The sequence below is a fragment of the Solanum verrucosum genome, unplaced genomic scaffold (genome assembly GCF_900185275.1).
Source record: "Solanum verrucosum unplaced genomic scaffold, falcon-dt-bn FXZP01000106.1, whole genome shotgun sequence".
NCBI lineage: Eukaryota > Viridiplantae > Streptophyta > Magnoliopsida > Solanales > Solanaceae > Solanum > Solanum verrucosum.
This window is the reverse complement of record NW_026020130.1, coordinates 2,556,301-2,570,803: the sequence shown is the minus strand read 5'-3', so window position 1 is coordinate 2,570,803 and position 14,503 is coordinate 2,556,301. Positions and strand designations below refer to the sequence as shown.

At 33.5% G+C, this 14,503-nt stretch overlaps 2 protein-coding genes across 2 annotated transcripts; both read left to right on the top strand.

Annotated features, from left to right (window-relative positions):
* The first annotated feature begins 1,209 nt into the window (after positions 1 to 1,209).
* LOC125827319 (uncharacterized) lies at positions 1,210 to 4,440 on the top strand. Its single transcript, XM_049506624.1, has 4 exons — positions 1,210 to 1,239; positions 1,496 to 1,637; positions 2,438 to 3,148; positions 3,893 to 4,440. Exons 1-4 carry the CDS (start codon positions 1,210 to 1,212, stop codon positions 4,438 to 4,440), a joined length of 1,431 nt encoding a protein of 476 aa, XP_049362581.1.
* An 837-nt stretch (positions 4,441 to 5,277) lies between these two features.
* On the top strand, positions 5,278 to 7,091 carry LOC125827298 (uncharacterized). Its single transcript, XM_049506612.1, has 5 exons — positions 5,278 to 5,558; positions 5,650 to 5,731; positions 5,961 to 6,060; positions 6,663 to 6,751; positions 6,887 to 7,091. The coding sequence occupies exons 1-5, from the start codon at positions 5,399 to 5,401 to the stop codon at positions 7,089 to 7,091; spliced, it is 636 nt and encodes a 211-aa protein (XP_049362569.1). The 5' UTR covers positions 5,278 to 5,398.
* Positions 7,092 to 14,503: the final 7,412 nt, after the last annotated feature.

Genomic DNA, 14,503 nt, shown 5'->3' with positions numbered 1-14,503 from the left:
CTGTGTCTGCCATCCACAAAGCCTAATTTGCGTTTTCCTAACAATCCTAATCTCATCGATCTACTCCAAAGTGCATATTTCTCAGATATAGTAAGTTGAATTGAGATAAGTGAGCTACCTGGAGTATCATTAGGTTGTAGGTATAGAGGATGTGTGTGATCAATCACAGATCTGCCTGGAATCGATGTATTTGTTGTAGGAATTGTACCTTCCATTTCCATGATCTCGATCTTCTTATCAACTTGAATATGAGACTAATCTAGACTGCTGCACTCTCTGATCGAGGCTCTGATACCATGTTAACTTCATAGATGAAGAATTCCTAAGTTCTCAAATAGAGGAAGCAGACAAGTGTAAAGGGAAGAAGAGTCTGAAGAAATCTAAATTCTCATTGAATTCATCTTAGCATACAAGTTACATCATATGGACTATTTATACACACACTGTACAGTAGCTCATCTAGACAATTCTCTTAGCAGTTAGTTTAATTGCATAACTAACTTTTAACTGCTTTCTAACAAACTTAGTTAAGCCTAACTCAAGTGTGGTTACATCAGCTTGCTTCCTTGGTTTAACAGTATAAGAAGATGAATCTTCAATTTATAGAGTTTTAAATTTTTCCTCTAAGAAAAGAATAACCAAATATGATAATGTTTTGACTTTTCTTTGCGAGAAAAAAAAATCAAATAAAATAAGAAAATGAGGGCAAAACTGTTAACATTTTTCCCGGATGACATAAACTTTGTGCTTAGCAACTTCGGAAACGGGGAGTTCAAATGGTTTCAACTTTTAAAGTTATTTGTATTCTTTTCATGCAAGAGAAATGATTGAAGATTTAGATAAGTGAATCAATTGCGAACGTATAGTTCTTTCTGTCATAAATATCAAATCCGAACCTATAAATTATTTTCTATATATGTACCTTCATAATTTTCATTTGATAATACTGAGTTACTGTTTCATTATAGTGACTAATTTTATTGGGATTTTGTTTACTAAGAGACACTTGTATTTTCTTTTTTAATCATTAACATCTTAAACCTCTGATGGTGAATATACGCAGGGGCGGATGTACAGTGTACCGAGGGGGTTCATCTGAACCCCCTCGATAAAAAAATTACTCCGTATATATAAGATCAATTTTTTTGTTTACGTGTATATAATTAAAATTGAACCCCCTGAGTATATGTATGTGAAAGGAGTAGCTCAATGGTAAACTGGGTTCAGGAAATTGCGTTTGTGAGCTTGGTCACGGGTTTGAATCCAGCAAGCAGCAATTTTTGTTTCCTAATTTTTAAGCGTTTTTGTTGGCTGTAAGTTTTAAGGGTTTTCATTAAAGTAAATAAACTGAATGACGACGTTTCAAAGGATTAAATTTTTTAAAATTTTAAATCACTAATTGAAAAGTCAACAAATAAAAAAACCCCTCTTTTCTAGGGATTTCAATATTTTAATTTTTTCTCCTCCTAGTCTTCTCTTTCAACGGAATACTTAGTCTGGTTTTGCTGCTTGTTGTTGTCGCCCCCTGCTCCTGCTTGCTGTCGCTGCTCGTTGCAGTGCCACTGGTGGTTCTCCGACCTCCGCGGATCATTTCATTCTCTCCTACATTCGTGATTCAACCATTGATGGCAACCTTTGTAAGTTCTTGTATTTTTTTTTAAAAATTCAGAATTCTATATGCTTTGATTTTGGTATTTGTTGATGTGCTCGTATATTTAGCTTATTTAACTCGGATATTCACTTCTCTTGACAAATTTTTTTTCATATGAAAATTTCAATTCTATTCCGTATTCACTGATTACATGAACATGAAAGTTATACTTTTTTTTTGTTTTGGCTTATTGGTTGATTTTATATATTTATTCGTTGGGGTATGGACTATGGTGTATGGACATTCAACATTTGTTCCTGAACATTCAACTTTTATTTTGTTAGAGATTCAAACTTTGGTTCACTGCCTTATGCCTATAATTTTGTTTTGGTCCTTATTGCATGTTTAATTTTTGTAAGTTCTAACTAAATTATTATTTTACGATTCAGTCTCAATATTTAATGAAGAAGTATTTTACTCAAATACCGAAATCAAGTTTAGCCCCTCATAGTCATAGTCAATCTAATCAAAAAGAAAATACCAATCATTCAGAAGTATCATTAGATTCTTCTCAAGAATTTGATTTGAGTTCTTTAAAGTTTGATCCTGGAGAAAGAACATCAATATTGAGCTATCATCCAAATCATCATGATGTTATTAGAAGAGCACACCTTTTGAATGGTCCTTGTCAACCTCGTCTGGCGGTGCATGAGTATTCTCAAACAAATATTTCTGGATCAATGCGTCGTTTTAATCATGAATGGTTTGATGATATATATCATGATTGGTTGGAGTATAGTGTTAGTAAATATGTTGTCTATTGTTTGTATTGCTATCTATTTAAAGATTATAACACTAATCAAGGAGGAGGGGAAACATTTTCAACTATAGGATTTAAGAGCTGGAACAAAAAGGGTGGTCTTGACAAACATATTGGTCTACCGAATAGCATACATAATCGGTCAAAAAACAAATGTCAAGATTTACTACGACAACAACAGTCTATTCAATTTGCATTTGAGAGGCAATCTAATCAACTCAAGCATGGATATTTGATGCCCTTAATTGCGTCGGTTGATGTAGTAAGACTTCTCATAAGTCGGGGATTTGCATTTCGAGGTCATGATGAATCTAAATCATCACTTAGTAGGGATAAAATTCTCTCATGGCATGCAAAAAAATATGATAAAATTCGTAATTATGTTTTGGAACATGCTCCTTCAAATGATCAAATGACTTCTCCAATGATTCAAAAAGATATTGTGAGTGCATGTAAGATAGAGACCGTTAAAGCTATTCTTGAGGAATTAAATGGTGACTACTTTGCTTTACTAGTTGATGAATCATTTGATGTGTCACACAAGGAGCAAATGGCTATTGTATTTCGATATATTGATAGAAAGGGATTTGTAATGGAGCGACTTATTGACATTGTTCGTGTTCAAGATACTAGTGCTCCATCTTTAAAGGAGGCAATTTTTAATTTACTTGCTCAACATTCTTTGAGTCCATCAAGTGTGCGTGGACAATGTTACGATGGGACAAGTAATATGCAAGGTGAGATCAATGGCCTTAAAATGTTGATTAGACGATAAAGTAAATCGGCTCATTCCATCCATTGTTTTGCTCATCAACTTCAACTAACTCTTGTTGGGTCTCTAAAAAGTGTGTTGAAGTGGAAAAACTTGTAGTATTGATCTCAAATATTTTTAATGTATTGGTATCTTCTTTTAAGCGTATGGATATTTTACGAGATTCTCAAAAATCAACAATTTAAGTGGCATTAGATATGAGTGAACTTACAACCGGTAGGAGCATGAATCAACAACTTGATCTTTCAAGAGTTTGTGATACTCGTTGGGGATCTTATTATAAATCCTTTAATGATTTTATTATTATGTTTGGCTCTATTCTTGAGGTTCTTGAATCACTTGCTCTTGATACAAGGAGTATGGATGAAAGAGCCAAGGCAATGGGACATCTTGAAGCTTGTCAAACATTTGAGATTGCGTTTATGTTGCATTTGATGAGAGATGTCTTAGCAATCACAAATGATCTTAATAAATGCTTACAAAAAAAAAGAGCAAGATATTGCAAATGCCATGCTACTTGTTGAAGTAGCAAAGAGAAGGTTGCAAGTCTTAAGAGATGATGAATGAGATTCTCTTATTGCCAAGGTATCTACATTTTGTATCAAACATGATGTTTTGATACCTAACTTTGAGGAGCCATATGTTAGCTCTTTAAGATCACGACGGAAACTTGCTAACTATACAATCTTACATCATTATCGTGTTGAAGTGTTTTGCAATATCATTGATTGGCAACTTCAAGAACTTAATGATCGTTTTGATGAGGTGACTACCGATTTGCTCCATGGAATTGCTTGCTTGAATCCAATTAACTCATTTTCAAGTTTTGACTTAAGAAAAGTAATGAGAATGGCTGAATTATATCCAGATGACTTTGATGAATCCAATATGAGTATTCTTGAGAATCAACTTGCAAGTTATATTATTGATGTTCACGATGTTGATGAAAGGTTCTCCGATCTAAATGGTCTTTGTAATCTTTCCAAAAGATTAGTCAAGACAAAGAAACATTCAAATTATCCTCTGGTATTTCGCTTAGTGAAACTTGCTCTACTCTTACCAGTTGTCACTGCCTCTGTTGAAAGAGCTTTTTCGGCAATGAAGTTTATCAAGAATGATTTGCGGAGTCAAATGAGTGATGATTTTTTTAGTGGTTGTTTGGTGCCTTATTTAGAAAAAGATGTATTTGATAATATTTCTAATGATGTTATTATTAAGACATTTCAAGATATGAAACCTCGTAGAATACAATTGTAATAATGTATGTAGTTGCATTTTCAAATGTAAAATTATGTTTTGATGGTTTCTTAACCTCCCTTCAAAGTTGTGTAGATTTGTAATGTAATGAAGCCATTTTATGCGAAAAAGAATTTTTGTGAAGAAAAAGTGCTTTTTCTTTGATTTGTGTTTAGTGTTAGTCTCTCTAATGTTAAATTTGTGTTTGCTCTTCATTTGCACTTTTAGGAGTCGAAGAGAATTCTAAAGGAATTGAAGAACTTGTACAAATTTTTGAATGAGTTGTGCTACTTTATTATCATTTTATAGATATGTACTTTAAATTTGTTTCTTAAGATAAGTTGTAATTGTAAGAAATTATTTGAACTAAGGATTTATTTTGTCAACCCGTTTGTTATTCAATCCGTTCATATATGATCCGACCCGTTTATTTATGGATATTATTAGCGTGCTTAACTTTTTTTTTTGAACTCCCTTGATTGAATTCCTGCCTCAGCCACTGAATATATGCATGAGTACTATCTTTATCCAAGCTAAATAAACTAATCAATATTTTTTAACTTTGCTGTAGGCAAAATTATGTATAATATAAAATGTAAAAGGTGTGTTTTATTAATTTTGACCTCTTCTATAGTTAATTAATAAAGCTCTCTACTTAGGGATCCACGATGCAACAAGCGTATGTGTCCAAAACTAGTAGTGAAAGAAAAAAGAGAAAAATCTGGTTGACGTCCAATTTTTTTTTCTGATCATCAAATTCTAAACAAATTTCCCCTCTCTCTCTCTATCTATCTCATTCTTTGTGTTTAAAGAATGTCCTCCAATCAAAAGAGATTCTAAATCTAATTCTTTAACAATAAACCAAAGCAAACCCCTTTGAAATAGAATGGGAAAGGGACCAAAATTGGTGTTAGTGAATCAATGTACAAGTCAGAAATAAGAAGAAGATTAATTGAAGGTTTGCATACTAATATTAGTCATGCAGACCTCAGACATAATGGAGGACGAAGATGTTAGCCCGAATGCTTCATTACAAAGGAATGGATCATTTATTTGTGTAGCAGCACCATTCTTGTATGATAAGTTACCTGAGGAACCCCTTAAGCTTTCCATCCTCAAATTGGATGGCTCTTCTTTCGGTAATTAATTATACGTACATTTCTATTATATTATATTATATTCATGTGTATGGATTTTTATTAGTTGATGAATTTTGAGATTTAATTGTAGATATTGAAGTGCCTAGAAATGGTAACGTGGAAGATCTCAAACGGGCCGTGGTAGAGGCCTTCAGCCATTGCAAGATTTCATGGTATGTACCATATATGTACATTGTCAATCCATATCTTTTTTTGTTCACCTAGCTAGCTATGAGAATTAATAAAACAATTTGGTAGAATAAAAAGAAAATTTTATGGGATATTGTGAATTTTATTTTTCTCCGTCATTCGATTTTCATGACATTAATGAATTTTAAATGTCATTAAAAGCAGCGAGTGCTAGCGTTAGATCACCCCAATTTGAAACTTTTGCTATTGCAGGTTACATGTATGGGGGCATTTTTGTCTGAGCTATGGCGGACAGAAGCTACTTTCAGATGATGATTTGATAGGAACCTACGGGATCAAGGATGGCGATGAGGTTTATTCTCTTCCATTGGATGTTTTCATAAAAAAATAACATTCATATTATCTTATATGATTTAATAGTTGTATGCTTGTTGTAATTATATTGGAAACTGCATTCCGGAAAAGGGGATGATATAGGGTCAGAGTGAAAAAAAGTTCAAATTGTTGAATCCTAGAGTATCTTTAGGTTTTATGATATCTTCACGTTTCATAGCTATAATTTTATTCACTGTCCATCTGATTGATTAGTTTCCTTTTTTCATGGTCGAAAAAGGATCTTTGATCTCCTAATCTTTCAAAATAATAAATCTGAAACATGGAGATAGACATATTTGGTATAAATTGATCATATGCAATAGCTACACAACATAACCCTGGAGATAGTTATGTTTGACTTGGATCTCTTAGATATATTTATAATCCATTGTCTGAGAACCTGTATTGTTATAACCCTTGATTAGCATACAGCTTCGAGTTGATTTTCTGCATACCACATTATTGATGTGCACTTATATATGCAAATGTATTATTTTCTTATGTGCTAGCTGTAACTGAAATTATTTGAGTATTTCTTTGATACCCTAACATTGATAATTGTTTTTGTTGATTTTGCAGCTTAGTTTTGTGAGACATGTATCGGTTGGTTACAATCCAAAAATGACAGAATCAGAAGGAGAGGAGCATCAGTTTGATCATCATAAAGTGTAAGTTGTATAATATTGATTTCATCCTCATCATTTTACGTGGATATAGTTGTTTTTCATAAATTCAACTATTGTTTTTCCTCTAGATTTGCATTTGAGCTAATAATATTGTTGGAACACCTACTCAATCTGCAGATCGAATGATTTTGATGAGGAAGAGCTGAAAGGTGAAAAAGAGTATAATGATCACCAAGATGATGAAGACAACAGTTCGGAGGACGAGAATAATGGGTGTGGTGTTGGTAACTGCCAATACAGGTTATTTCACTTATTTAGAGGATTATTCTCATATCAGAAACTGGAAATTTCAGAAAGAAGTGCAGAACAGAAGACAGAGTAATGCATGCATCAAGAGTTGTAAAAATGCTTAGGGATCCGACTTGTAAAAATAAGTATATTATGACATTCAGAGAGATGGACGTACGTGGAAATAAAGCATGCAGAACAATTTTTGCAGTTCTAGGATATGAATCAACTTGAACGAACATCTATTGTAATCAACAATCTGATCCGACCTCTAGACTTGTAATAACTTTGCAGAGAAAGTTACAATTATTTGAAAGAATATTTGTTACGGCTAGCTACTCTGTCTCATTAATTTATAGATGACAAATAATGTATATAAGATGAAACGAGATGGGTTCGACCAGAGTTGAGAGCTACATAACTTGGAAAATTGCACTAAAAATCTCATGCAGCTCTACTGCAAAACATCTAAAAGAAATCCCCCTGACTGATCATACTTAAATGTTGACAAAAATACTCTATTTCATAAATCATAGCTTGCTAATTTTAGACTCTTTAACTTTATAATTTCTGTCTATATATATATTTCGAAAGATAAGAAGATAAATGGTTTAGTCCATCAGTTATTAGATATCATACCAATGTTTAGTCATACCTTTATGCATATTATTTCAAATGATTACAACATCTACCATAAAATTCGAATCAGCAGCATCTACCTGATAGATTGATATTTTCCTACCTTTAAATCTTATAATATTTTTTGAAGACAATGTATGTCACAAAACCTTCGATTATTTCATTGCACACCTGCTGTATTCTTTATTTTGATGAATTAAGAAACTATGGTACAACGGGACCTGGTCCGCTGAGGGATCTAGCAGAGGTGTCTGCAGTAGTTGGTGGGCACTGTAGCAGATGGAAGGAAAGGACAACAGTCCTCGACCAATGGCGTTGCTCCTAGGTTTTTGTCACTCTTTTAAAGAGAACATGTTGACAAGATTAAACCTAATTTTTGCAATCACGAATATTAAAAAGCAAAAGCCACTCTCAAGGAAGAACTGCTAACATACGTAACAAGGGACCTGATCGAGTGTTGTAGCACCTTCAATTCTTGTTCATATTGTAGATCTAATCCTATGATATAAAGGATCATAGATCATCTCATCTGTTGTTATTGTTGAGTGAGTTTGTGGCTAGAGTTAGCCGAGTTGTGTTGTTGAAGTCTGTATTAGCTAGAAGTAGTTGATATAGTAGCCAATAGAGTTATTGTTTTGTGTCTTGTAATAGAGGAGTTACAAGGTGTATAGGATTCTGGGTGTAATGATTTGTAAGTATTTGATAACAGTCAACTACACACTTATAATTCGATGTGTAAACAAACATATGCAATATAAAACCCAACGAAGAGATGGAGTTGATCCCACATGGAATGGATGATAGTAATTCACCCTATGATGTATTCTATTTCACAAGAGATTTGTACGTTGATCCAATTTATGCATATAACTTCATTGGTGTGTGTGTGTGGGTGGGGGGGGGGGGGGGGGGGGATGACGATTCAATTACAAATTTGAACGCTTAATACGTTGTAACAAGTTCTCGAACGCAAAGCCTTAAACAAGGGATGTTCACAAGTAATTCGGGACTCTTAGCTAGCATTTGGCCATAGATTTTTAAATATTTTTGGCAAATATTATTTGGACGAAAAGTTAGACGAAATTTCAGCATGTGTCTGGTCATAGTATTTGAAAAACATATTTTACTTTTTTAGGAAAAATATGATTTATACTCATAAGTTTTAAAAACTAGCAAAACTAACCATAAGTTTATATTACACGTCAATTGGATATTCGTTGCAACAAATAACAAGTAGTGTATGTTACACTAGAGCAATGTGGTAGTTTGGAGTGAGTGCACCAAGCATCATTTCATACAACTGAAGTAGACAAAGCACCTAGCTTTGTTACCCTAAACCAATTGTTCTTCATTTTCACCAATAACCATATCATCACTTTCAAGTGAATATTTCATTACTATTTTAGTGTTCACGTAAAAAATTATGTAATATAGTACAAACAACTACTATAGAGTGTGTTTTTGTAAAAGATAAAATTTTGGTGTAGAATTTGAATTTTTAAAAGATCACAAATAATGAAATTTGGCCCAAATACTAATTTTTTTCTAGCATTTAAGAATTTGGGTTATTTGCCAAAAATATTTGCCAAATAATGACAAATTATATGGGCAAACACTATTTGCCAAAAAAAATTTCCAAACTTTACTTGGAAATCTATGGCCAAACGGGTCCTTAAGAGTGTGCTAGCATGGATGATAATTCTACAAATTGGGTATTAGCAATTGCTAAAATTGGTTAATTCTTAATGGGTAAGCTATATTCAAGGTAATGACTACTATTTATCAATTGACAATCACAAATCATGTAGGTTTTCATCAAACCCAAACAATAGCATTAAAATTTGACTTGAAAAAATACATGAATTATGGGAAGAAATGGAATATATTGCAGAAGAAGGTCAAGAACCATAGGTGGTGGAGATCTCAATTATGATACTAAGTGAAGAGGAGAAGTTAGCTAGGGGGATTGTGGTTACCTAGACTAAGGCAACTAACTTTGCCTTCTGCATCAATAGTTGTGCATTAGCATATATTAAAGTGATTGAAAGCAGATACACCAGTGGAATGGGAGGATAGAAGACGGGTATATTTTCAAAAGACCAGATAAAATCTTGATAAATCAAACCTTCATAGAGAGTTTCCCTTCAAGCGAGGTTCACCATCTCATTACGCAAGGGTCAAATCATGGCACATTGCATATAATATTTACTTCTGAAGAAGAACCTACCGTCAGACCATTTAGATTCCTAAACTTTTGAGCCAAACAACATCAATTTAAAGGAATAGTGAAAAAGAATTGAAACACTGATTTTGTGGAAAGCTCTATCATGAAATTTTAGTTTAAACTCAAAGAAGTAAACATAGCCCTGACTAGATAGAGTAAGGAGGTGTTCGACAATATTTTCCAACAACTAGCCACTTTGGATGATGTGATAATGGTTAAAGAGGCTTAATTGGAAATTCATCTAATAACAACTATTATAGAAAGAATATTGGTAGCAGAAAATCGGGGATGAGGTGGTTTTCAGAAGGACACAGAAATACTAAATTCTTTCACTTCTATGTCAAAGGAAGAAGGAAAAAATTCCACCCAACTCAGATAAACCATATATATAGGGAGATTTTGTAACCACCAAACAACAAATAGGAGAGGAAGTTGTTGATATTTTCTCAAAGCAATTCACTGAAAAGGTTTTTAATCATGACTTCTCCATGCTCCAGAACATCCTACAGGTGATTACAAAGGATCAAAATAAGGATATAATTAAATTGCCCATCCTGGAGGAAGTAGAAGAGGTGGTATTTGAGCTCAATTAGGATAGTGATAGTGGCACTGATGGCTTCTCAGTATAAGATTAAATACTTTCAGGATCTTGAACACGATAATCTTACATAGAGATTGTTAGGGGCACATATCTGATGCGGAAGACACCATCACAGAGAGAAGCGGAAGCGTTAGTCGTAAATTGGTTTCTACCTCCTTGCCCAAACTTTATGTTACCACAACTGTTAGCGATGGAATTATTGTAGAGAATATGTGATAGCCCTAATGGGTGGAGGGATGACCAATTTATAGAGATTATGACTTAATCTGGTACGTCCATCAAGTAACTAATGTACGGACGAGATCTATTCCTAACGTGGGCCATAATTAAGAAATAATTAATAATAATTCTTACATTCTCCCACTTGGCCCAATGACCATATAACATTACTATTTCATATTAGTGGCGCATGTAATAAATCTCTTCTATAATGTCCATCATACATACCACAATATAACAAACTACTAATGCGAGTTATGGCGGTTGTACATAAATTTTAAGTTGCATACTTCCTTCCATATACTACTATATTAGCAACTCATTATACTAGGTTCATAAGCTATAAAAACATATAACATTATGGTCCACAATAACGTCTCATAGAGACTTATCTCGTAATATCTCAAAACATTAATGTATACACCATTATGAGAAATAAGAAATTCATTAATGTATATCAGAAACACATAATTTGAGCTCATAGTGTAAAAACATCATAAATATATCAATCATACGTACAACCAAGACCCATTCTTTGAACATGTTCTTTAAATGTCTTTGGTTGTAAGCCTTTTGTTAACGGATCTACAATCATGAGATCAGTTCTAATATTCTCAAGTAACACTCTTTGTTTCTGAACTTCTTCCTTAACAGTAAAGTATTTTAATTCCATATGTTTGGCACATGTGGAGTACTTATCGTTCTTGGAGAAGATTATTGTTGCAGCATTATTACAATAAATTTTTAGCGGCTTCGTAATGATGTCGACAACCCCAAGTCCTGAAATGAAGTTCCGCAGCCATAATGCATGAATTGTGGCTTCATAACATGCCACAAACTTTCTTTGTAGTTTTTTCATTAATCCATTCCAGGATTACTTTGATATACTCATAGCATTCCGATTGCAAAACTAATATCTGGTCTTGTGCAAGTTTGAACATACATCAAACTTCCAACAATAGAAGATGAAGGAATTGAATGCATTTCTTTTCATTCTACATCATTCTTTGGGCATTGCATGAGATTAAATTTGTCTCATTATTTTGAATAGGAACTATTCTTAATTATTCATGTTAAATCTCTCTAGAACTTTTTCGATATAACCTTTTTGAGACAGTCCCAATAATCCTTGTGATTTATCACGAAATATTTCTATCCCTATCACATAGGATGCCTCGCCCATATCTTTTATTTCAAAGTTCATAGAGAGAAAGTCTTTCGTCTCACGCAATATGCCTAAATCATTAGCAACAAGTAAAATGTCATCAACATACTAAAAATATAAACTTACTCCCACTAATCTTTTGGTATATACACCGATCAACGGTAATCTCCTTAAATTCAAAAGATGATATGGTATCATTAAACTTTATATACCATTATCATGAGGCTTGTTTGAGTCCATCTATTGACTTCTTTAGCTTACACACCATTTGATCTTTTCTTTAATTTTGAAACCCTCTGGTTGGTCCATATAAACATCCTCCTCAAGGTCTCCATTAAGAAAGACAGTTTTCACATCCATTTGATGTAACTCTAAATCATAATGAGCTACCAAGGCCAAAACAATTCTTAATGAGTCTTTCTTTGAGACCGGTGAAAAGGTCTCTTTATAATCAATGCCTCCTTTTTAGTGTATCCCTTGGCAACAAGTCTGACTTTATATCATTCAATATTACCATTAGAATCGCATTTGGTCTTGAAGACTGATCTACACCTGATTCTTTTAGAATTTTCTGGTAATTGAACAAGATCCCATAATTTATTGTATTCCATGGATTTTAACTCTTCATTATAGCATCAATCCATTTATTAGATTCAGTGCTTTCTATGGCCTGCGAAAATGAAACCGAATCTTTATTAATTCCAATGTCAAAATCTGACTCTTGTAAATAATTCACAAAATCATCTGAAATGGTTGATTTTCTTAATGGCACTGTTTGTGGTTCATTTGCGTCAGATACAAAGTGTTTCACCCAAATGTTGTTCAACATTGTTAAAGTGTTCTTCAACAAGAGGAACAACATTTGTGATTGGTGCGGAAGTAGGTACATTCATGGGCAATGAAATATTTACCCTTACCTCATTAATTTCCACACTTTGTCGTTCAATACTCCCACTAACTTCACCATTCTCAAGAAATTTCGCAAATGGATTTGGACATTGTTCGGATTCGTTATACTTTCCATAATATTCACCACCTCTATCTGACCTAATGATTTTCACCTTTCTATCTAATTGTCTTTCAACCTCATTAACGTACACTTTTAGGGCGTCCGCTGCTTGAGATTTTTCTTTCAACAAATAGATAAATCCATAACATGAAAAATCATCGATAAAGGTGATAAAATATTTTTCTCCACCTAAAGATGGAACATCAAAGGGTCCGCAAATATCAGTGTGTATAATTTCAAGAAGTTGAGTGCTCCTTGTGGCACATTTCTTAGTATGTTTGATTTGCTTTCCTTTAATGAAATCCAAACATATATCAAGATCAACAAAATTCAATTTCGAAAGAATTTCATTCTTTACTAATCCTTTTAATCGTTCTTTGGATACATGACCCAACCGTTTATGTCACAAATAAGCAGAACTTTTATTTAGTGAACTACGTTTAATTCCAACATTTTGATGAATAGTAAGCAGGGATTCAAAAAAATTATTATCGAGTTTAAATCTATATAAACCATCAATAAGAACACCAGAACCACAAAAATAGTATTCTTATATAAATTGAATCATCCATGTCCAAACTTAAAATCAAATCCAGAAACATCAAGTCTTGAAAGGGAAATCAAATTCCTAGAAACTGAAGGAACATAAAGAGTCTGCAATAGATCAAGGTGATGTCCAGTCTCCAAGATCAATCGATAAGTCCATATGCCTTCAATTTGAGCCTTCATGCAATTTCCCATGAACACGAAATCCTTATTTGGATTTGTAGTTTGGATCGTAGTGAATCCCTGCAACATAGTGGATACATGAGTAGTTGCACCAAAATCAAGCCACCAAGTATTATTAGGAATTTCTACTAAATTTGATTTGAAACATACAAAAGCACTAAATGTACCTTTCTTTTCAAGTCAGGCTTTACGTTTCAGGCAATATTTCTGATAGTGTCCTTCCTTTTTACAGAAATGACACACATCATCCTTGAGTTCCTTATGAGTATCCTGTGGAACTTTAGCAGGTGCTTTCTTTTTCTTAAACTTGTTGGCCTTCACTTTAAGTCCTTTATCAACTCCTTGACCTATGAGGTTAATGGAATGACCTCATTGTTTCTTAAGTATTGACTCCTCTTGAGTAAACATACTGGACAATTCACTAACATCCCACTTATCCTTAATAGTGTTATAGTTAATTTGGAATGGTCCATACTCAAGAGGCAGTGAGTTCAGAATGAACTAAACCAAGAAAGTGTCATCCAATTTCATCCTCAAGGTCCTAAGTCTTGCTGCAATGTTAGTCATCTCGATGATATGATTTTGCATACTACGCGACCCATCAAACTTCATGGTCATGAGTTCAGCCATTAGTGAACCAGCGAGAGACTTATCAGCAGAACGAAAACGTTCTTCCACAAACTTTAGGTATTCCCTAGCACTTTCTATTTGTGGAATAGTACTCTTAATGTTGTTAGCAACAGTCATTCGCATGAACATAAGGCTTAATCTGTTAGAGCGTTCCCATGATTTATGAAAGACTTCTCATCCTCACTACTCTTATTAGTAATGGCAGTAGGTTTGTCATTCAGCAGAGCCAAGCTAAGATCCATTACACCTAAGTGGAACACAGTAACAGACGAAGCATGCAAATGAAGAGG

Bases quoted from the DNA above. Each gene is read 5' to 3' on its own strand.
- LOC125827298 (XM_049506612.1), top strand. From the start codon at position 5,399: ATGCAGACCTCAGACATAATGGAGGACGAAGATGTTAGCCCGAATGCT. The intron at 6,061-6,662 runs GTTTATTCTCTT...TTGATTTTGCAG, and splicing joins GGATCAAGGATGGCGATGAG to CTTAGTTTTGTGAGACATGT. The intron at 6,752-6,886 runs GTAAGTTGTATA...CTCAATCTGCAG, and splicing joins CAGTTTGATCATCATAAAGT to ATCGAATGATTTTGATGAGG.
- LOC125827319 (XM_049506624.1), top strand. From the start codon at position 1,210: ATGGTAAACTGGGTTCAGGAAATTGCGTTT. The intron at 1,240-1,495 runs GTGAGCTTGGTC...CGGAATACTTAG, and splicing joins GGGTTCAGGAAATTGCGTTT to TCTGGTTTTGCTGCTTGTTG. The intron at 1,638-2,437 runs GTAAGTTCTTGT...ATCTATTTAAAG, and splicing joins AACCATTGATGGCAACCTTT to ATTATAACACTAATCAAGGA.